The following is a 23,890-nucleotide window of genomic DNA, read 5'->3' as shown; positions in this document are numbered from 1 at the left end:
CAGTATTACTAATGTTCATTGAGCACTTAGAACATCACCGTTTATACTATAGTTTCAGTAACTTTTGACTTGTTTCCTTTTAGGCATGACAAATTCTTATGTAGGAGATAATTATAGACCTTCATTTATTCAGGATAATGAGCTCAGACACTTAATCCTTAAAGTAAGTAAAGATATATTTGTGTAAGTCGTGTATGTGCTTTCATTTTTATTTGAATGGGAGACAGATTTTCTTCAGTTTGCTTCCTGTTACAAACATACAGGACTTTTGGTCTATTACACACTATTTCCTTTAATATAGAAATTTAAAATATAGATGTAGCCATGTCTCATTAGTTAGGGCTAATAAACGTGTAGAATAGGCACTTTCCAAAATACGGGAGCAAAGTTCGTTTTTAATGCTTAACTCTTTCTACTCCGTAATGCACTCATCTCTCATGCCACTGATTTATTCCCCACTGTTAACCACCTCCTTCAAAGCCATCTACCTGCTATCCTATTCCTTCTGGATCCTGGTCCCTGCAAATGCCAGTCACTGCTTGCTTGATGAGTTGTTAGTGGATGCTTCGACATTTCTGTCCCCATCACTTCCTATGCATGGCTTTTCAGATTCCCCAGTCTAGAGGTTTATTTGACATGGAAAATACGATCATGCAGTTGATCATATTTTGATTGATATGGCTTATCCTGCCCCCACGAGGTGATACATGTCTTAGTCATGTGCCGTGTGACGTTCTGGGCTTTAAGCCATAGTCTGATTAAATAGAAAGACTCTTCATATACATCTTTGCCCATTTTTCTTTCATTTTTTTCAAAAGCTACTCTTTTACTTAACAGCTTAATTAGAGTAGAGTATTCCTGGCAGGAATATAAAGGATATTTTGCAGATGAAAAAAAATATATATTTTTAAAGAGAGCAAAATGCATGGTATGCTTTTGAAGCTTTCTCACTAGTCTTTAAGTGTTTTTTTCAGTCATCACTTCATAGAACCCTGGTTCTGCCCTCACAGAACACATCTGCCTAATTCACCTCATGTTCGTTTCCAATGGGTAAAAATTAGTCCAAGGAAGTGTCAGGCGGGAGTGCCAGACTTACCCTGTGTGTCCATACACATCTCCTGTCATGTAGGTTGCTTCTCCAGGGATTTGCTGGGTAGACCTTATGGGAGTAGGTGGTATATGAGCATTTTAAAATTTTCATTTAGAATGAGTGATACCTTACTATTATTCCAAAAGTGTGAGAAGGTGTACAGTAAGTGGTCTTCAGCGATTCCTGTTCCCAGTTTGCATATTCTTTCCACCTCAGCACATCCGTGGGCAGTAGTCGTTATTGGTATATTTTGGTTTCTTTACAAAGTTGCTGTATGCAGTGTGGTAGAATTTGGTAAAGGTAATTTTGATTTTAATATTAGAAAACATCTCAGCTAAATATTCCATGGCCAGACTTTCCATGTGAAAAACATTAGTTTATACTGTGATTCAATTTGATGTTCTTTATGCATCTTTTTATGTCTTAAGAAAATTTCTTTTTTTTTTTTAATTTTTTTTTCTTTTTTTGTAGTACAGAGGGATGGAAAGGAAAATTTCTTAAAATTAATTTTACTAGCTCTGTGACCAACCACTCTGTTCCTTGTATTGCCACAATAATGTCCTCGAAATCTGAATATGTATGTGTGTGAAAGAGACAGAAGATATATTAAAATATTCGCTTTTCTGTTTTTAAATCTTAGACTGCAGAAGGCTTCCTGTTTGTGGTTGGATGTGAAAGAGGAAGAATTCTCTTCGTTTCTAAGTCAGTCTCCAAAACACTTAATTATGATCAGGTATCTAATACTGAGGGTCTTTTCCACACAGTGTTTAATTTTTTGAGCAAACATATTTTGAAGCTGTTTTTCTGAACTCTTCCCATGGAGATGTCAGGTTAGGTTCTGCTAAATTAGAATTCCAAGAGAGATGGGAAGATGTGTGGGGAAGAGTATGGATTTTTATTACTGACATTAGTATTCACATTCCGATCTTTCAGCAATTTATTTAATTTTACTGGGCCTCGCTTTTCTCTTATGTAAAAAGTGGAAATGATGATTATACTTCTCTCTCAAGGTGTGAAGACTAAATAAGGGATATTTAGTCATATTTGGGATTGCCTGGAAAGTGTTAGTTGCCCTTCTCTGTTCCCTCCAAGAGACAGCTTTATTGTTTATTAAGTTATGTGAATTGCATAACAGCTTTTAACCTAATCTCTGACAACACCCACTGAAATACATCTTTTATTTAACTGGTTTAGTAATTATTATAATACCTTACCTCCTAATTACTGAGCACCACTTAATTTAAACCACCTACTCAAAAACTGTAGCATTGAAACTAATCCATCAGAGTGAACAAACCAGCAATAATAGAAATCAGATAGATCACAGCTTTGATCTTAAATAGCTCTTATTAGTTTCACCCTGTTTTCAAGTTTAGGGGGATATAAGGCATTCATAGATAATGAGTTAAATAACAGAGAAAGAGGTATTATGAGCTTATATACAGAAGGATTGAAAAGCAATGAATCACAATGAATCGTGCAGCTGGTTAGCTGGGGAAACAAGACTTAATGATTTAAGTCTTGTTAAAAAACTTAACAAGTCTTTTAACTTGTTAAGGAAAAAACTTAAAGACTTAAGTTTTAAGTCTTGAAAACTTAAGACTTGATGATTCCATCTTCTAATTAGAGATGGAAAACACCATACACATACACACACAGAGATAACTGACAATTCAGGGTAGCGCTTAAGTTCCGAATGAGTGATGTAGAATTAGTGACTGGACGTTGACTTTGCATATCAGAGGCTATTTAAGAGAATCACTGGCTGTGCTGCAGGACGATGTTGAGATTCCCATGATGTAGGGCTTGTCTTCACCTTTTCAGATTCGGAAACCTGATTTGCTTTAGAGAATTCAGGATATAGACTTATATTAACCAAACATAGAATAGACTGATGCATAAATCTTTCTTTCTTAGGTGCTAGGTTTTTTTTTGTTTTTTTTTTTAGTAGGAGATATCTAACTGCCAAATAGTCCAGGCTATTAAATACTTGTATCAGCTTGTCCAATTGTTCTGTCTTCTATAGGAATGTCTACTTGGGGTAATACAGGAGGTTCAGAGAGAGAGGGGTGATCCTTGTGGGTCAGGGAGGGTTTCACATGTGAAGCAGAATGTCTGCTAGGCTTGTCAGAAGGGAGTCCTTAAAATGAGCAGAGAAGAGGAGGAAGACTTTTCTGGCTGGGAGAGGGAATCTAGGGAATACAGGGAGTAAAAGGCAATCGGCTGGCGTGGCCAGAGAATTGAGTTTATGGACATGGAGTAATGAATTCTGGCTGATGAGACTACGTAAGTGAAGGCATAGACCTAGACCTAGACTCCGCATACTGGGAGAGTGGAATGGGAAGTCAGAGGTGTTCTGGGTTGGATTTTGTTTTTCAGTAGTGCGGTCATTTTTTTTTTTTTAACATTATAGTAAATCTCTGAGTCAAATGATAAAATCACAGATAACTTTGTGATTTCCATATTATATTATAATATCTTTCCTTTTACCAAGGATAAAAACATTTAAAATAAATCATAATGACTTTGAAGTAACATGTGAATTGGGGGGTGTTAACAAGAGTAACAAGATTTAATAGAATATTAGTGATCAGGTGTTTGTAATGATGTGTGTATATCCAGGTATGGTTCTGTGCACATGTATTTTTTTCTATCTACAAGTAACACCCTGCTTCTGATGCTGACTAAGCTAATGTTATATGGTGTAGTGGATGTATCTTTGAGCTTGAGAAAAATCAACCTTTAACAAAAAAAAGGCTAATGATCATATGTCTGTATCAGGAAATGTAGAAAAAAATGCGGTACTGATTTTAAATAAATGTCTACCTTGTGAATAGGCTAGTTTGACTGGACAAAGCTTATTTGACTTCTTACATCCAAAAGATGTTGCCAAAGTAAAGGAACAACTTTCTTCTTCTGATATTTCACCAAGAGAGAAGCTAGTAGATGCCAAAAGTAAGTGTTCATTTCAGCGTGCTTATCATTTTATGTAAATATAATTATTACCTAGAAGTATTGTACGGTGTTTTTAAAACAGTTAATTCAAGTTTTATCAAGAGAAGAATTATTTAGTATACTGTATATTTGTCACCCTCAGAGTTTAAAAAATATATATATAGAATTTCTATATTCATACAAACATATAAAAATGAACATATTCATATGAAGATGCTTTTTGGGAGGAATATGATTGGTTCATATTGCTATATTTCATATAGAAAGTCTTTACAAGAAAGTATCATTTCGGATAAAAAATTGCTGAAGTTTCTATTACTTAGCTATATGCTGCGAGACAATTATTCTTTCTTATATGGGTTAGGTTTTCTCAATATGAAAGACCTTGCATAATTGTGCTTAGGAAATGTAAATAGTCTTTATCTTCTGTGAAAATACTTATTTTCCCTGAACATGCTTAGTCCCAAATGATTATTACAAAAATAAGGATGTGCTATGCCACTGATTACTGTCATAGTTGAGAGTTTTTCTTTTTTTTTTTTTTTTTTTTCATTTAATTTTTATTTCATTTCATTTAAATTAACTTTATCCACTCTCGGGGGGAAAAAAACTAAAGGTAAATTGCAAGTGTTTATAAGTTACCAAAATGTGATTGCTTGATCAATACATTTTTGGTAGGTTTCACTTCAGGGTTTACTGTATAATCACGTCATCGTTTTAAATAACCATTTCTATTTTCAATAATAGATCATCAGAAAATGTTAAGAGATAAATTACAAATTTTTTTGACAATATTCTTCTCCACCTCTTTTCTTGTCCTCTTCTTACTGTGAAAGCTGGTTTGCAAGTTCACAGTAATTTCCACAGTGGAAGGATGCATATGTATTCTGGCTCAAGACGATCTTTTTTCTGTCGGATAAAGAGCTGCAAAATCTCTGTCAAAGAAGAGCACGAGGGTTTACCCAACTCAAAGAAGAAAGGTATCATCATTTTCAAATGTCAAGTGATTTAAAGCATGAATATGAAATTAACATCCTAAATATTTTCTATATAGAAAATATAAAATGTATGGTCATGGGAAATATTTGAGACCAAAAGCACCTAAGAAAATAAGATTGGTTTCTTAACCAAATTACTTAGATTGGTTTATCATATCTTTCAAATTTATTAAATATTAGATAATTACATATTTTCTTTGTTGCCCAAGATTTTAATGGCGCCTTTGAAATTACAGTTTGGAGGCTATCAAATGGGGGAAAATTGGCAAAAGATAGAAATAAAATTTTTATATGAAATTCCATTATTTTTTAAAATAGAAAAGTTAGATCTTTATAAAAACTTCAATAGTACAAGAGCCAGATTTAATTAATTTTGAGAAAAGTTTAAGAGGTTTCAGATGTGGTTTTAATTTTCCTGACATTGTAATTATTTGATAAATAATTTGATAAATTCTGTTTTCTTGTGATTCTTTGCCAGAATTGTCTTGCAGATGTTTACTTTTTGAATTAATTAAACACCTATCTATTTAACTTAATTGGGAAATTTCAGGGATTGCTTTTGTTTCATGACTTTTTTGTCTAAGAGCATATTAAGCTACTAGAAATAGTAAATTTTTTATGTAAATTTCACCATTAGATTTGCTTTCCTATCCTATAAAAGGATATTTATATGGAGCTGCAAATTCAATTTATTTACAAATTTTGATCAGAATCTTTTTGACCACTACTTAAAATAATTGCTAATACCCTGTGCCAGATACTGTTCTCAGTATTTTAATCTTCATAATGCTATTCTTATCTCTGTTTTTTTATTTTTAAAAATTTTATTTTATTTTTTTTTTAGAGATAGGGTCTCACTCTGTTGCCCAGGCTGGAGTACAATGGCACGGTCATTATCTCACTGCAACCTTGAACACCTGGGCTCAGGTGATCTCTTGCCTCAGCCTTCGGCGTACCTGGGACTACAGGCATGTGCCACCATGCCAGGCTATTTTTAAAATTTTTTGTAGAGAAGGGATCTCCCTATATTGCCAGTTCAGACTGGTCTCAAACTCCTGGCCTCAAGTGATCCTCCCACCGCAGCCTCCCAAAGTACTGGGATCACAGGCATGAGGCACCACACACCTAGCCTTATCTCTGTTTTAGAATCAAGAGGGAGAGACTTGCAGAGGTTCAGTAACTTACAGAAAGTCAGATAGGCAAAACTCACACTCAAACCTGAGCCTCCTACTCTATACTATACTCTAAAGAAACAAAAGTGGAAATGAATCGACAGTCCTAAGGGTGGATCTGTTTGTAGACTATCAGGTGCTTCCCTGTTGCCCTGAGCTCTGGGAGCTGGAGAACTGTTGAAAGTCACATGCTTGGCTTCCACGGGGTCGAAGTCACGGCTGAGCTGGAGGTGAACAGGCTGTGGATTCCAGGTGATGGGGATCAAATTCTAGCTCTACCACTTGCTATCTGTGTGATCGGAAACAGGTTTCCCAGGCCCTCTGAGCTTCACTTTCCATGTCTGTAAAACAGGGATACTCACGGGGCTCTGTGGCTAGTGGAGTGAGTAAACACGTTGAATAAACACATAGGTTCTAGAGCCAGACTGTTACGGTTTGAATCCTAACTCACCAGTCATTAACTGTGTGACTTAAGACAAATTACTAAATCCTCTGGATTTCACTCTCCTCAACTGTAAAGTGGGAATAATAGAACCTCCTTCATAGGGTAGTTATCAAGATTAAATGAGTTAATACATGTCATGTGTTTAGCAAGGTTCCTAACATAGTAACAATCACGTTAGAAGCTGTTGTGAATACTATTGGAAATAATGCATCTAAATTCTTGGGACATTGCAGAGCAGATGGCATGCACCTGCTCTCCCTGCCTTCCCTCCCACGTCAATCATCTTTATCATAATGACCACCTGGGGCACAGCTATAGAACATGGAAATAGTCTCCAGGGGCAGGAATAGTCCTTCTGTGTGGATGATCCAAGGAGTCATAGTCTGAGTAGAGCCTGGACTATGGTACGTTTTACCGTTAGGATTTAACAGGAGGTTAACCAGCACCGTGTTGAGCAGATCCAGCCACAGGCAAATCATTGACTGCACAACAAACACTCCATGTGGGAGAAGAACATGGCAGCCACTGCAGCTACCTTAGAGTGGCTGAAATCTCTGTCATGTTGGATGCAAGTTTTAAATTTAGTGTAGGTGAGAATGTTCAGGTTTTGTAAGTGTTGTAAAGATTACCAGATTGATCCGTCTTTCCTCCTGAGAGGAGGAGATTTTCCACATGGAAATTATTTTAGTATTTTAGGCATGTGTGTTGTGCCCAGCTAATGCCCAGTATAACTCTTTACTTCTGGGAAACCTGTTTTCACCCTCTGCCTCTGCCCTACCATCTTACTCTTTACCGGTTTTCAACCCCTCTGTTCTTTCCCCTCTACCCTAATCTAATTCTCTCTGCCAGTCCTCCCAGTTTAATTCTCCATTCTGACAGGGAATACCTTTACCCAACCTCCTCCACCTCAGACGCCTATCCACATTTGAACGCATGTCTACTCTTGAACTTGAAAATGCTTATCTAGGCTGAGCTTCTGCTCAGCACCCACTTGACAAACCCTCCTTTTGTGGCCTTGTTCTCCACCAAAACTCATTACCATTTGAACTCCTCCCAAATGTTCAGCAGAGTTTAGGTGTGCTGAAGAAATAACGTTTTTAAGTTTTACTTTTAGACCAGCGGTTATATCAAACTTTTAGCCTGCATTGGAGTCACCCAGAAGGATTTTAAAACCACTGATTGGGGCCAGGCACGGTGGCTCACACCTGTAATCCTAGCACTCTGGGAGGCCGAGGCGGGTGGATTGCTTGAGGTCAGGAGTTCGAAACTAACCTGAGCAAGAGTGAGACCCCATCTCTACTATAAATATAAAGAAATTAATTGGCCAACTAATTATATATATATATATATATAAAAATTAGCCGGACACGGTGATGCATGCCTGTAGTCCCAGCTACTTGGGAGGCTGAGGCAGCAGGATTGTTTGAGCCTAAGAGTTTGAGGTTGCTGTGAGCAAGGCTAATGCCATGGCACTCACTCTAGCCTGGGAAACAAAGTGAGACTCTGTCTCAAAAACAAAAAAAAACAAAAAACACTGATTGAACAGGTATGAGGGGGAGTACACTGATAAGCTCTTAGGTGGTGCTGATGCTGCTAATCTAGAGAACTCACTTTGAGAACCACTGCTTTAGACTCTTGAGTGTCAGATTCTCTGGGATGCAGGAGGAGGGGAAGAAGGAGGGTGGAGAAAGAAAGGATTCCCTGAGCAGCAGTGCTCAAGACTGGAGCTGAAGTTATGTCGGGGTGATTCCTCCCCACCCCTTGCATTTTCTCATAGTTTCTATCACAGTCTTGTTTTTAAAATGCCCCTGCACATTGGCTATGCTGAAATAAAGTGACAGATAAATCTGAGATTGTCTGACATTGTAGGCTCTAATTAAACAAGAGATGTTGGTCAATCAGCAATTATTTATTGAGTGCCTGCTGTGTACCTGGTACTATACCAAATGCACAGGATACACCAGTGAGCAGGCAGACAAGTCGTTGTTCTAGTGGACCTTGTCTAATAGGGACCTTATATGATCAAGGCAGCCAATATATGTAAGGCAATAAATACTTTAGGTAGTGGAAAGTATGACATGATTGACTTCTTTGATGAATTGATAAGTTTTTGAATACTGGAATATTATTTACTCAGTTTTTTATGCTGTCCACTTTGTATTAACTATAGACATAACATACTTTTAAGTTTAAACCACTTTATTAATATAAAATATTTTGCTCATCACTTTTTTAAGTCTAAATAATTTTTTAAAGGCAAAGAATAAATAAAGCCGTGATTTGTAGCTTTGCCAATTTCTATGGTATAAATAGTCCTTCTGTGGCTAGTTATAAGCTACCAACATGAGGTCATTGAATGTGGAGTAGGGAAGAGGTGCAAGATAACACATCAAGATATGGTATTATGTTCAAAAAGAAAATTGCCTTCAACATACATTTATTAAGTATACACTATGTGCCAGACACTTTCTATATGCAGGGACCAGAGCAGTGAACAAAAGCAAAATTCTTGCTGATGGTGATAAGTACTATGAAGAAAAAGAAACTAGAATAAGAGGTTAGATTTAGAGTCAGACCTTCAAATCACTATTTCACAAAGTGTTAAGACAAGGTTTAAAAAAAAAAAATACAGCATAATTATATTGCTCCCACTAATGAGTATAATAATTTTTAGAGAACAAAGTTTTATCATTAATAAAAATTCCTAAGTTTTCATCTTTTTCTCTTATGTTTTTAATTTCAGTTTTGTTTTATAATCACACTAATATAATAGATGTATATGTGTACATATTTATACATAGGAGGGGTGCTTAAAATTTTTTGTAGCATACAAAATAAATATTTGAAGATCATTGCTTTAGAGACTAGAGAAATAACAGATGAGTTATTCTGGAGACACCCCTGAACTTTTAGTAAACCCCTGAGCTGATAGTATGGAAGAATGTTTTCATTTTGTATTAGCCCCCTGGGAGCTAAGTGACAATTACCATGACTGCAGTTGATTATGAAGTACTAAATCAGACACCCTGGACTTCATACTGCAGGAGGGCCAGGACACATAGACCAGCTGAGGGATCCTGCAGAAGCACTTCAAAGTCTCTGTTCCCCAATGTGCCGGCTCCTACAGAGTGATCAGTGGAGACATGAAAGATTTAAGAGGGCAGCTTGGTGACAGCTTCTCCACCTTAATGAAAGTTTAATCCTCAATTGATAAGTGCCCAGTGTGGAAGTCCAGATTGAGCCTGAGAAGCCTGTGACTCAAGCATCTACCCGAGGGCTCTTACCAAGCTCAGATGTCCATGACCGAATCCCAGCAGCAGCCTCAGGCCATCCAGCTGAGAGGGATGGAGAGTGCAAGTCTGTCAGCAGACCCTGGACCACTGAGCACAGGCATCGCCTCTTTCCAGAAAGCCTTCCTGTATACTGTCCCCACCCTGGTTGACTTGAGTTCCAGGTCAATCCATCAGTAACCCTGACCTTCTCTCATACTTTTGCTGTCCTTCCCAAACTATTAATACATTGAAATTATTTTTTGTAATACTGGCCTCCCTCACTATAACAAGAGCCTCCTTTCTGTCTGTGGTCTCTGGCACATAGCAGACACTCAGTAAACGTTGACTGAGGCATAAATGACCATCCTCTTGTCCTTTGTTCCTGGTTGACAAGACCACATAGCCACTCTCAGATCCACAAGAATAATTAAGAATTCAATGAATGAATATACATTGTAGAGTTTTTATTTCACCCAAGGAAGAAATTTCAGCATATTTTGAAAATTTTATCCCAAGAAGCTTTTAGCTAGTGCTGTGGACTGAATTGTGTCACCGACATTCATGTGTTGAAGCCTAATTCCCAACATGATGGTATTTGGAGATGGGGCTTTTGGGAGGTAATCAGGTTTGGATGAGGTCATGAGGGTGGGGCCCTCATGAAGGCATTAGTGCCCTTATAAGAAGAGATACCAGACAGCTTGCTGTTTCTCTGTGGTATCATTTTCTATACCATAATTCTGATGAGTAACAATGAAAAGGCTCTGTTGTAAGAACACACCCTGATCTCAGATTTCTAGCCTCCAGAACTGTTAGAAAAGAAGTTCTCTTGTTTAAGCCACCCATTTGTGCTATTTTGCTATGACAGCCCAGGCTAAGACAGCAAACAAGCTGGATCATTTTCTATACCGTAATTCTGATGAGAAGTAACTATGAAAAGGCTCTGTTGCAAGAACCAAAGGCATCGGGTCCTTGCTGAAAATAAATGTATGTTTATCACATTGGCATTTTAAAATTTGGCTTGAAATATGGAACTGTAAGTCACAAACCAGGCAGGATTCTACTTTTCTCTAGGCTCCTTTTTCTTTCTATTGCCTTAGATTTTTTATCTCACTTTGCATGAAATTCTAGGACAACATATGACTGAATAAATACATCCCTGGAGGATTTTTCTTAGATATGAGTGTCCAGGTCAGTCACTGATAATAATCTTGGAGTATAATAACTTCTGTATCTGGTCTTTTAACCCTTTGTAAAGATACAAAAGGAAAGTGGGATGTCCTCTGTGGAGCTGCCCAGTTCTGCTGTAGTAAGTATTGAATTTTAAACAAACACACACGTGTGTGATCAGAGGTTAAAAAATAAAAAAAAACACCAAGCAGCATTCTTGAAGAATGTACTAATCAAATTTTAGTCCTTCCATGTGGTTTCTAGACAGATTTTTTATTATAAGTTTTAGAGGTTTGTAAAGGAGGTAGAATGATTTCTGTCCTTTGAAATAAATAATAATCTTACTGGGAAAATAGAAATATTTCAAGAATAGCTGGCAAATGGTAAATTAGAGATATCATATTTCCCCGAAAATAAGACCTACCCATAAAATAAGCCCTAGCAGGATTTCTAAGCATTTATGCAATATAAGCCCTACCCTGAAAATAAGACCTAGCGATGGGCGTGGCTACGCAGCATATCTGCACAACCCATGCATTTCGTCAAGGAGCGGGAAAGAAGACAAGTGGCCCTTCTCATCTGCCCCATGCGAGCTCTACTGCTTGACATGAGAGATTGGGGCCAATGGTTCTAAAGGAAATAAAGTCGCAAGAAATTCAGGATGGAATTCGGGGTTTGGAGAGTTAGGATGATGTTCCAGAAGACAGCGACTTAACTATATTTGAATAAATGTAGATTGTTGTACCATACTTAAAAAAAAAACAAACACATCCCCTGAAAATAAGCCCTAGGGTGTCTTCTTGAGGAAAAATAAATATAAGACCCTGTCTTATTTTCAGGGAAACATGGTAATTCATAGTTGAATTCTGTGATGAACTAAAGGAACTAATATAGTTTTTAGTCTCTCTGATGTTCCAGGGTCCCCCATTAGGCTCACAACAGCCACGAGGTAGGACAGACTTTAGGACAGAAGTCAAGAGGGCCTGGGCTCTAAATTCAATAGAGTTTTAGGTATTCTGTTGGTCTGGTGTTTCGTTATGGCAGCCCTAGCAGACTGGTACAGTGAGTATGAATAATAACAGTGTCTCATGAGGGTTGTTAGGATCACATGTGGCTCATACCATGCTTGGCTTAGTAAGCACTGAATAAATGGTTGCTCTTTGTGACTCAGAAGGACAAATGAAAGAGAGAAAGGAGTAAATTATTAAGAATCTGCCGTATGCCAAGAACTTTGCATAATTATCTCATTTAATCCATCTAACAATCCTGTGCAAAGCATCCTTGTCTTACAAATGAGGAAACTGAAGCTTTAAAAGATTATTTGAGGTCACATAGAAGGTGGCAGAATCAGAATTCTGCCTTTAAAATCTATATTCTTCGTACTATGCCATGCCACCTACCAGAGTAGCTTCCCATGCTGAGGGTTATAAATGAAGGAGAGCCACTCTGGGTGATTTTCGCAGCTGACACACAGCAAGGGAGTTGGCTCCTGCTGCAGGAATGTATTCCTGCCCACGCGAGGATGCTCGCTCCCACGCCAGGCTGGGCCACACAGATGCCAGCACTCAGAGTCAAATCTCTTTTCAAAAAGGAGTTTTGAATCTGCTCAAGCACTTGAACCAAGTATTCACTTAACACACCAGAGCTTTTTACCAAAGGCAAGAGACTGGTTTGGCCTAAGAGCTGTAAGGGCCCTTCCTCAGAGTGCCTGGTGGGAGGAGAGCTGCCAGGGTAAGGTGACTGCAGAACGTAAATGCCAGTTGGCCACGTGGATGACTTCCCTTGTGGGATGGTTTTGTATGCTCCTGTAACCAAGGAGAGTGTCTGTCAAGGGGACATGGTTATATTCTGCATATAGTTGTTCTTTCCAATAGTAATTAGCCAGTGGGATATACTATGTTTTAAGACCACATCCTAATAATGATGAAAGCCTGTGGTTAGTAAGGATGTATTTCTTCCCTGTGACCATGATGTCAGTTACTTTTTTTTGGTCCTGTTTGCAGTATCCTACATGATCATCAAACTGCTGCTAGAATGCTCACACCTCTCACTGCAAATTCAAATCCCAGGAAAGACTTCTAGAAACTTACTTCATGGTAGAGTTGGGCTACCTGGTACAAGGCTGTGCACCCACAACTGGGCAGGTTCAACAACACAGGAGGCTCTCCCCAGACCATTAGTTACATTTACATTTAAAGGAAGAAAGACTAGGAAGAAGTCCCTTTTCTGCTAATTGGAAATTGAATTTAAGATTTATGGAAAGGCCATTTTTCAAGATTTCTCAAGATGAGTTACTGAAGTGGGACTTCATTATATTCTTTCTGATTTTATGTATGAGATTTTTCAGAATAAAATAATTTTTAGAAGTAACATTGACATTAAAATATGATTACTATCCTGAATCAAACAATAGTGTCATGGATTCAAACTTTGAAAAAGCTTCTAAGGTAGGGATAAGATTACTCGGGCATCTCAACTTATGAAACTACTCCTTGACCTCTTTCTCTGGTCTTTGGAGCCAGTTCTGCCTATGAGTCCAAGCACCTGCAAGACTTAGATGCTTTTTTAGCTTCCTCTCTTCCCTGTCTCAGTTCCCTTCTTTCCTATCAGAATTCCCTGAAATAAAATTCTTGTATTTGGATCCTTGTCTTGGATCTGCTTCAGCAAGAATTCAAACTAAAACAGTTTATCGGGTGCAGTGGCTCATGCCTATAGTCCCAGCTACTGGAGAGGCTGAGGCAGGAGGATTGCTTGAGCCTAGGAGTTTGAGACCAACCTGGGCAACATAGCAAGACCCCACCTCTATTTTTACAAAGAAAAGAAAAAAAAAAAAAGAAACATAATTTTGAAACACAGATTGTAACCTTGTTGTAAGAATCAAAGCAACAGGCTACATTCTATGTATAGATTCCATACATAAATATAAGCTACATTATTTTAGTCTGTATTTTCAGTTGGTGTATAAGCCTTTTTGTCTTTGACTGCCATCTAGTTTTAACATGAGTGAGAAGCTTGTGTTCACACTTATCCCAGTTTTAATTCCCATGAGCTGTCCTGGATGTTGGGGTGATGTAAAGTAAGGAGTCTGGAAGACTCTCCCAGGTTTCTCTTTTAACTGCCTGGGTTGATCGTGGTGCCATTAAACAGGATACAGAATAAGTGATAAAAACTAGGTTTGAGGTTGGAAGAGATAAGTAGTTTTGTAATTTAAGGCATCTGTGGACCGTGGAGAGGGTAGGTGTCATATCCAAGGTCCCATGCATGGCTTACAAGACCTGGACTGTCTGTCCTCTGCTCTATTCTCTGCTGCAGCCTGTGCTTCATGTCTCCCTGCCCTCTCTCCTCTGTTCGGACTGGCTGTTCCCTCTGGCTGGACCACCCTTTTATACCCCTCCCCCTCCACCACCCAGGTGACTCCTGTTTGAATGCTTTTGGTGACAGCACTCACTGTCCTCAAATGGCACAGCATTAGGAGTTCAGAAATTGAGCTCCAGAGCCAGCCCGTCTGGGTGTTAACTCCAGCTCCTTCCTGTACCTGCTGTGGCCTCTGCACTAACTCTGTTTCCTAAGACAATGGAAATAAGATTAGAACATCTCATAGGACTATTAAGATTAAATGAGTTATATGTTTAAAGCACTTAAAACAGGCCGGGCGTGGTGGCTCACGCCTGTAATCCTAGCACTCTGGGAGGCCAAGGCGGGAGGATCGCTCCAGGTCAGACATTTGAGACAAACCTGAGCAAGAGCGGAGACCCTGTCTCTACTAAAAGTAGAAATTAGCTGGACAACTAAAATTATATAGAAAAAATTAGCCAGGCATGGTGGCGCATGCCTGTAATCCCAGGTACTCAGGAAGCTGAGGCAGGAGGATCGCTTGAGCCCAGGAGTTTGAGGTTGCTGTGAGCTAGGCTGACGCCACGACACTGGAGCATGAGCAACAGAGCGAGACTGTCTCAAAAAAAAGATAAATAGGCCGGGCGCGGTGGCTCACGCCTGTAATCCTAGCTCTCTGGGAGGCCGAGGCGGGCGGATTGCTCAAGGTCAGGAGTTCAAAACCAGCCTGAGCAACAGCGAGACCCCGTCTCTACTAGAAATAGAAAGAAATTAATTGGCCAACTGATATATATATATAAAAAAAAAAATTAGCCGGGCATGGTGGCGCATGCCTGTAGTCCCAGCTACTCAGGAGGCTGAGGCAGAAGGATCGCTCGAGCCCAGGAGTTTGAGGTTGCTGTGAGCTAGGCTGACGCCACGGCACTCACTCTAGCCTGGATAACAAAGCGAGACTCTGGCTCAAAAAAAAAAAAAAAAAAAAAAAAAAAAGGTAAATAAAGCACTTAAAACGTGGCACATAAAGATTTATTGTAGTACCAGTCTTAACAAATAGTGCTAATGTAAAACAATGATCTGGTCTGTTCTAAATCTAAATCACAGACAACTGTTTTAAATCATTTGTATCAGGCTTTTTCCTACTTTTTAAGCTTTAAATCACTTTTTGTGGCATGCCATAATCTGTATACTGCTCATCTTTTATGCCTGTGTTATATCTCATTGTTTTCTTAAGCATTTCCTGATGTTTGAACATGTAGATTATTTCCAGTTTTTTGTCATTCTGGTTGGACGTGCTTGACAGGCTTTTTCCTATGAGTTAGTTGCTTGGGATTTCTCATAAAAGTGAAATTTTTGAGTAAGATTTTATTTTTATACCTTGTATTATAAATTTCTCCAAATGTTCTCTAAAATGTTTCTGTAATCTATTGTAACCATATCTATTAACCATTATAAGTGCTAATAAGAAATTTAAGGATGTATGCATAATAATTTAAATGCCTTTTTTTAAACTTTTGAATATAAATTATAATGTACCAAAAAGTTTAATATACTAAAAACAATATTGCAAGGGGGCATACAGTTTAACTTTTTCCAAAAGATATAAACTATTGTAATTTTAAAAACTAACTCAGAAGTATGTTAAGCCATAGAACTAGTTAATCCCAAATTAAAGCAATCTGTTAACTTCTTGATGTAGTACCTATAATTTAGTTGCTGAGGAAAATAACCCGTTAAGAATAAAGTCATTAAATAAACAAAATTGATGATTTCTTTGCAATGTAGCACTATCCCCCTTTCATATTTAAAAGCACAAAGAACATTTTGTAGTATAGTTATAACTATTATAAATGTCAATAAGAAATTTAAGAATTTATTCATAATGATCCAAATGCCCTTTTTTTTTTTCATTTTTGAATTAGAGCATAGAAAATTCTATACTATCCACTGCACTGGTTACTTGAGAAGCTGGCCTCCAAATATTGTTGGAATGGAAGAAGAAAGAGACAATAGGAAAGAAAACAATAATTTTACCTGCCTTGTTGCCATTGGAAGATTACACCCATATATTGTCCCACAGAACAGTGGAGAGATTAAAGTAAAACCAACTGAATTTATAACCCGGTTTGCAATGAACGGAAAATTTGTCTATGTAGATCAAAGGTAAACATTTATGTGTCATAATGATTAGAGTTCAGTGTGATATTTGAGGTTACTAAAGACATGTTGCTGGATTTTTTTTTAAAGGCTTCAGAAATGGAAATACAGCTAAAATGAAAGGAGGATAGGGATATCAGTACATTTGTTCAAGCCAAAGTGTAAACTTGGACTATTTCTTAGTCAGTGGTACAGAAACTGGGCAGGGTCGTAACCATAGTTTTACTGGTGAATGCTAATAGCAGCGCACCCTGGGTTGGGTGGGCAGCTTCATGCCTGGGTATCCTGTGTTGCAGGTCTAGTCTGTGTCTAGGGCAGCCCCGGGGAGCCCAGCCGTGCACATGGGTTACTCCACTTCCCTGCTGTCCTGAGCGTGCACCGACCTGCAGTATTCTGGGAGTGAGTACACCTGCCAATTCTGAAGTTTATTTTCAATTTTAAATCTAGGGCAACAGCAATTTTAGGATATCTGCCTCAGGAACTTTTGGGAACTTCTTGTTACGAATACTTTCATCAAGATGACCATAGTAATTTGACTGACAAGCACAAAGCAGGTAGGTATGCATTGAGTGGTATAACTTTGGGGTCATTTTGAATTACGCTTTCAACTCTTTTTTTTTTTTTTTTTTTTTTTGAGACAGAGTCTCGCTTTGTTGTCCAGGCTAGAGTGAGTGCCGTGGCGTCAGCCTAGCTCACAGCAACCTCAAACTCCTGGGCTTGAGTGATCCTCCTGCCTCAGCCTCCCGAGTAGCTGGGACTACAGGCATGCGCCACCATGCCCGGCTAATTTTTTTTATATATATCAGTTGGCCAATTAATTTCTTTCTATTTATAGTAAAGACGGGGTCTCGCTCTTGCTCAGGCTGGTTTTGAACTCCTGACCTTGAGCAATCCGCCCGCCTCGGCCTCCCAAGAGCTAGGATTACAGGCGTGAGCCACAGCGCCCGGCCCGCTTTCAACTCTTTTTAATTTCCCATTCTTGTGAAATCTGAAACCTGAATTAATCCTCACAGCATTGATTTTTTGTTGGTGGTAGACTGTTATACTGATAATTATCTTTTCTTGTTAAGTCCTACAGAGTAAGGAGAAAATATTTATAGATTCATACAAATTCAGAGCAAAAGATGGCTCTTTTGTAACTTTAAAAAGCCAGTGGTTTAGTTTCACAAATCCTTGGACCAAAGAACTGGAATATATTGTGTCCGTCAACACTTTAGTTTTGTAAGTAATTTTTTATGTTAAGACCTTTATATTAATTTCAAATGAGTACTTTGCTTTTGTCTTCTCATCTTGTTAAACCATCAAAACTGTCTGATCCTCTGGCCTTTTATTACAACTTGAGATATATCTTTTGAGTAACTCATTTACTGTTCGTTGGCATTAGTTTTCAGAATTAGGCTTAAAAGTTTGCCCTTTTGTAATATAATCCTTCTTACCAGGTATAATGTATGATAGCAAAGGCATTTGTTCAGGCATTTCCTTCCCACCCGCCATGGCTACCCAATGAACGATGTGGATGTGGCTTTGGACTGTATATCATTGGGGGACAAAACAATTTTCTTCCATCACATTTCCCCCCCCCCCCCGAGAGAGGGTCTGGCTCTGTCGACAGGACCAGAGTGTAGTCATCACTCACTGTAACCTCAAACTCCTGGGCTCAATCGATCGGTGTGCCCCAGCCTCCAGAGTAGCTGGGCCGACAGGCACATGCCACCATGCCTAATTTATTTTACCTTTGTAGAGATGAAGTCTCACATTGCCCAGGCTGATACTGAACTCCTGGCTTCAAGCAGTCCTGCTTCAGCCTCTCAAAGTGCCAGGATTACAGGCATCAACCGCCTTGACCACTGGGCAGCCCTCCCACCCCCAGTCATTTATATGTATACTTCTAAGCCTGGGGTGCCACACATAACTGTGCAAGGCATTCCCAGTCTGGGGCTGGTTGCTGTAGGGTGAGCGGAAATCCAGCCTGAGTGTGGCTTGGCAAGCTTCATCTACAGCTGTGTCAGCCTTTGAAGGAAGAGGTAGCTTTTCCTGAGTTGCACAAGAGGCTAGCATGGCTGTGTTTTAAGTTTTATTGTTTTTCTATAAGGTTCTCTTTAAAATTGCTATTTCATGAAACCAATTCTGTTTATCAGTAATATTGAGTAAAAAAAAAAAAAAAACAGTTTAGTTTAATACCTCCAATATTCTTTGTCACCTATCCCAGTATCCTTGCTTTCTTATCATTAATGAACTGATGATTTGTTATTGTGAGAACACATACTTTGTAGAGGAATACGGCATTAAATGCCCTGATACTTAGCACGTCAATACCTTGATCCGTGGTGAGGACATTAAAGATATGTTTGTAACAAAACAAATGGGCCAAGAATGGACAAATTAAACATACAGAAAGAGTATTTAATATAATTAAGTAATATATTTTTTTAAATAACACAATAAAAAAAGTTAGGTAGTGGATGTGTAGTTGCTTTAACCATTTCCTTCACCTTAGAAAATAAATCACCTATGGTGTTTTTTAATTCTAGGAGGCACAGTGAGACTCTAGAAACATCATTTTTTCCTTGTAGCTCTCACTCATCAGAAGGTAAGCTTAGTTTTAGATGATAAAAGACTGATTACTAAGACATAATATTAAGACTATTACTATCTTTTTTGTCTTGGGGAGGGAAAAATTTCAAGGTGAACTCAAAGAGTTCTGTGGGTTGGGTTATAAGAATCTCAATGTTGGTTTAGTCTCTTCTAAGTTCAAAGGGAAGCATAGCCCATTTGAAACTCTCAGAGGTGCCAACACTTTGCTCACACTTCTGTTGTAATCTTCCATTGTACTATAATTAGTTGTTTACTCAACTGGCTTTCCACTGGACTGAGTTGTTCAAGAGCAGGAGAGTGGTGTTTCATCCATCATTTACCCTAGTAGCTAGCATTGTTCCTTGTCCATTTTGGCATACACTAAATATCTGTTGGACAAATTAAAAGTATTAAGGGAGGCAGTTTTCTTAGCTGTGTTAGTTTTTCACCACAGGAATATATTAATGTATTATGTAAATAAAAATATTAGGAAATATTAAAAACAAAATAATACTGCTCTGGCTTTGGTGTGGAGATGATAGTGGGGACAGACTGTACTCAAAGGTTACTTACAGATCACAGTGGTGACATCCTACACATTTGATTCAAGTCACTTTTCATAAGTATCTTTGAGCATGATGAGTTATGTTTGTAATGCAAGAATGAATATTTTCTAACATTTTAAGATGCATCTAGTCTATTTCTTGTAAGGAAAGAACTAGAAAATTATTTGAATTGAAAGAAAAATATTAACCAAAGTTATATGCTTTAATTGAATTTTTCCTTTTGTTATTACTTAGAATCCTCAAAACAGCCGTGTACTAGTGTGCCTGGAATCTCTTCTGGAACTGTACTTGGTGCAGGTAGTATCGGAACAGATATTGCAAATGAAGTTCTGGATTTACAAAGGTAATGTTATATTGCTGCAAATATTTTCACAAGTAAAATTATTAATGTATTTATAAAGCTGATATACAGAAATCGGTAGTTTTCCATTATACTATTAATCTGGTTATTGCCTGCATGTAGGAAAAGATGATTACCTTTACGGTAGCAATAAAAAACAAAATGTTTAAGGTACAAATTTTACAAGAAGTATAAAAAGAAACCTTTAAAATTTTCAAAGGCACATAAGATAACTTGAATAACTTTCCCAATATAAGCTGTTTTTCTTTGGGAAGACTCAGTACCGTTAGAATGTCATTCCTTAAACCAGGCTATTCAGTGTGAATCTAGTAAAAATACCGCCATGCATTTGTTTTTGGGATCCAACAAATTATACTGATTGTACTAAAATATCCATAAAACTTCTGAAAAATAAAAGTAACAAAGTGAGACTAACCCTATGAAATATTAAAGTGTTATAAAGCTATAAAGCTATAGTCAATAAAACATTTTGGGATAACCCATAAGTAGATCAATGTAAAAGATTAGATTTCAGAAATAGACTCAACTGCATGTGGAAATTTATTACATAGTAAAACTGGAATTTTAAATCAGTAGTGGAAAATGAATTAAACACTAAAGAGCATTATAATAACCCTTTGGAGAAAAAAATAAAGCCAGACTCTAACTTTACACTTAAACAAATTCCAGATACATCAAAGAGGTCAAAGTAAAACTGTAAATGTATTTCAAAAACACGTTTGGATTTTTATAATTGCACTTTGGAAAGTTCCTCTAAATATCACACAGAATCCACAATTCATTAAGAAACAAATTTGATAAATTTAACTGAATAAAATTCCAAAACTTAAATGTAATTGTTATAACAAAGTTAAAAGATAAGCTGGGCACAGTAGCGTATACCTGTAATCCCAGTGATGCCGGAGGATCACTTGAGGCCAGGAGTTTGAGACCAGCCTGAGCAACATAGTGAAACCTCATCTTTAAAAAAAAAAAAAAATGAGCCAGGTGTGAAGACACCCACCTGTAGTCCCAGCTAGTCTGGAGTCTGAGGCAGGAGGATCACTTGAGCCCAGGAGTTGAAGGCTGCAGTGAACTATGATCATGCCACTGCACTGCAGCCTGGATGACAGAGACCCTATCTGTAAAAATAAAAAAAGAAAACAGAGTGAAAAGATAAATTATAAACTGTGGAAAATATGTGCATTTCATATGATAAAATAGACTATCTTAATATATGAAGAGTTTTATAGTATTAAGAATAAAGTTATTAAACTTTATAACTAAACTTTACGTATCGTGTAAAGAATACTTTTTAAAGTAACTCAGTAAAAAAGTTAGTGGACTTTTTATATCAGCTTTTATTATACAGAAATCAGTAGTTTTCCTACATGCAGGCAATAACCAGATTAATAGTATAATGGAAAAGATGATTACCTTTACGGTAGCAATAAAAAAGATAAAATATTTAAGATACACATTTTACAAGAAGTATAAAAAGAAACATTTAAAATTTGCAAAGGTACATAAGATAACCTGAATAACTTGAATAACCTGAATAACAGAAAAATACAAATGGGCAAGAAACTTTAAAAATTGCTCAGCTCTATTCATAGTTAAAATATTAATATATATATACACACAAATTTAGGAAGTAAGATACCCTTTTTACTTAGTATTGGTGAGCATATAACACAGGCACTCATAAACTGTTTGTGGGAGTTTAAATTAGTACAGGGCAGTTATCCTATCAAAAGGATAAGTATATATAATCTTGGACTCAGCCATTCTATCGCAGGAGCAAAATTCTTGCACAACTGTTCAAAGATGTATGAACAGGACTGTTCATTGCTGCATAGTTTACAGTGTGATTTCAATGTTTAAACATTTGTTGTAACCATATATCCATACAGTGGAGTACACTATAACTATTCAAAATGAGGTAGCACTGGACACAGTGGCTCACGTCTGTAATCCTAGCACTTTGGGAGGCCAGTGTGGGAAGATGGCACGAGGCCAGGAGTTTGAGACTAGCCTGAGCAAGGCTGAGACCCCATCTCTACAGAAAAAAGTAGAAAAATTAGCCAGGCATGGCGGCATGTGCCTGTAGTCCCAGCTACTCGGGAGACTGAGGCAGAGGAGGATCAATTGAGCCCAGGAATTTGAGATTGCAGTGAGCCATGATGGGACTACTGCACTCCAGCCTGGGTGACAGAGTGAGACCCTGATGAAATCTGACATTCTTTTTTTTCTTTTTTTGAGACACAGTCTCTCTCAGTTGCCTAGGCTAGGGTGCCATGGCGTCAGCCTAGCTCACAGCAACCTCAAACGCTTGGGCTCAAGCAATCCTCCTGCCTCAGCCTCCCGTGTAGCTGGGACTACAGGCATGCGCCACCATGCCCACCTAATTTTATATATATATATATATATTTTAGTCAGTCAATTAATTTGTTTCTATTTTTAGTGGAGACGGGGTCTCGCTCTTGCTCAGGCTGGTTTTGAACTCCTGACCTCGAGCAATCCACCCACCTCGGCCTCCCAGAGTGCTAGGATTATGGGTGTGAGCCATTGCGCCCACCCTGACGTTCTTTTATGATAAAAATTCTTAAATTCGGTATATTGTACCTCAACACAAAAAAGGCCATGTATAATAAACTCACAGCTAACATCATACCGAACAATGAATATCTGAAAGCTTTTCCTCTAAGATCAGGAACAAGACAAAGCTGCCCATTCTCATTACTTCTATTTAATAGAGTACTGGAAGTCCTAGCCAGAGCAGCTAGGCAAGAAAAAGAAGTAAAGAGCATCCAAATCAGGAAAGAAGTAGTTAAATTGTCTTTGTTTGCAAATGACATGATCTTTTATAGAGAAAACCCTAAAGATTCTACAAAAAAAATTGTAGAATAAATGAATTCAGTAAAGTTTCATGATACAAAGTCAATGTATAAAAATCAGTAACATTTCTGTACCTTAATAATGAACTATCTGAAAAAGAAATTAAGGAAACAATCCTGTTCACAATAGCTAAAAAAAAAAAAAAAAAAAAATACTTGGGAATAAATTGAACCAAGGATTTGAAAGATCTCTACACTGGAAATTATAAAACATTGATGAAAGAAATTGAAGGTGCACAAACAAATGGATAGCTACCCCATGTTCATGAATTGGAAGAATATTAAAATTGTCCCTAATATCCAAAGCAATCTACAGATTCCATGCAATCCCTATCAAAATTTCAGTGATATAGTTCACAGAAATATTAACAGAAAAAACAATCCTGAAATTTGTTTAGAGCCACTAAAGAGCAAAAAGAACAAAGCCAGATGCATCACACTACTTGAATTGAACATCTACTACAAAGTTAATAGTAATTGAACAGCTACTACAAAGTTATAGTAATTAAAGCAGCATGGAATTGGCATAAAAACAGACTCACAGGCCAATAAAACAGAGAGCTCAGCAAGAAATCCATGCATTGATTTTTGACTAAGATGCCAAGAACACACAATGGGGAAAGGACAGTATCTTCAATATATGGCGCTGGGAAAACTAGGTATGTACATGCAGACAAATGAAATTAGACCGTTATCTCACATAATATACAAAAACCAACTCAAAATGTATTAAAAACTTAAAAGTATGGTCTGAAACTATAAAACTACTAAAAGAAAATATAGGGGAAAAGCTCCATGACATTGGTCTAAGCAATGGTTTTTGGATATGGTCCCAAAAGCAGAGGCAACAACAAGCAAAAATAGACACATGTGATTACATCAAACTAAAAAGCGTCTGCAGAACAAAGGAAACAATTGACAGAGTGA

General features: G+C 37.7%; 1 protein-coding gene and 1 non-coding gene across 4 annotated transcripts in view; one reads left to right on the top strand and one right to left on the bottom strand.

Annotated features, from left to right (window-relative positions):
• Positions 1-23,890, top strand: part of BMAL2 (basic helix-loop-helix ARNT like 2) — a 71,746-nt gene that overhangs the window by 36,829 nt on the left and 11,027 nt on the right. For 2 of the 3 annotated variants that reach the window (XM_076007543.1, XM_076007544.1), the window contains 9 exons: positions 84-163; positions 1,731-1,823; positions 3,928-4,045; positions 4,882-5,025; positions 16,352-16,592; positions 17,034-17,140; positions 17,657-17,807; positions 19,118-19,176; positions 19,961-20,069. In XM_076007543.1, the coding sequence (XP_075863658.1) occupies positions 84-163; positions 1,731-1,823; positions 3,928-4,045; positions 4,882-5,025; positions 16,352-16,592; positions 17,034-17,140; positions 17,657-17,807; positions 19,118-19,176; positions 19,961-20,069 (1,102 nt within the window). Of the gene's footprint in view, positions 1-83; positions 164-1,730; positions 1,824-3,927; positions 4,046-4,881; positions 5,026-11,187; positions 11,239-16,351; positions 16,593-17,033; positions 17,141-17,656; positions 17,808-19,117; positions 19,177-19,960; positions 20,070-23,890 lie in introns of all 3 variants that reach the window. The other variant, XM_076007542.1, reaches the window with a different exon arrangement.
• Positions 13,091-13,276, bottom strand: LOC142873616 (small Cajal body-specific RNA 16). Its single transcript, XR_012921610.1, has one exon.

The sequence above is a fragment of the Microcebus murinus genome, chromosome 10 (genome assembly GCF_040939455.1).
Source record: "Microcebus murinus isolate Inina chromosome 10, M.murinus_Inina_mat1.0, whole genome shotgun sequence".
NCBI lineage: Eukaryota > Metazoa > Chordata > Mammalia > Primates > Cheirogaleidae > Microcebus > Microcebus murinus.
This window is presented reverse-complemented; position numbering and strand designations above follow the sequence as displayed.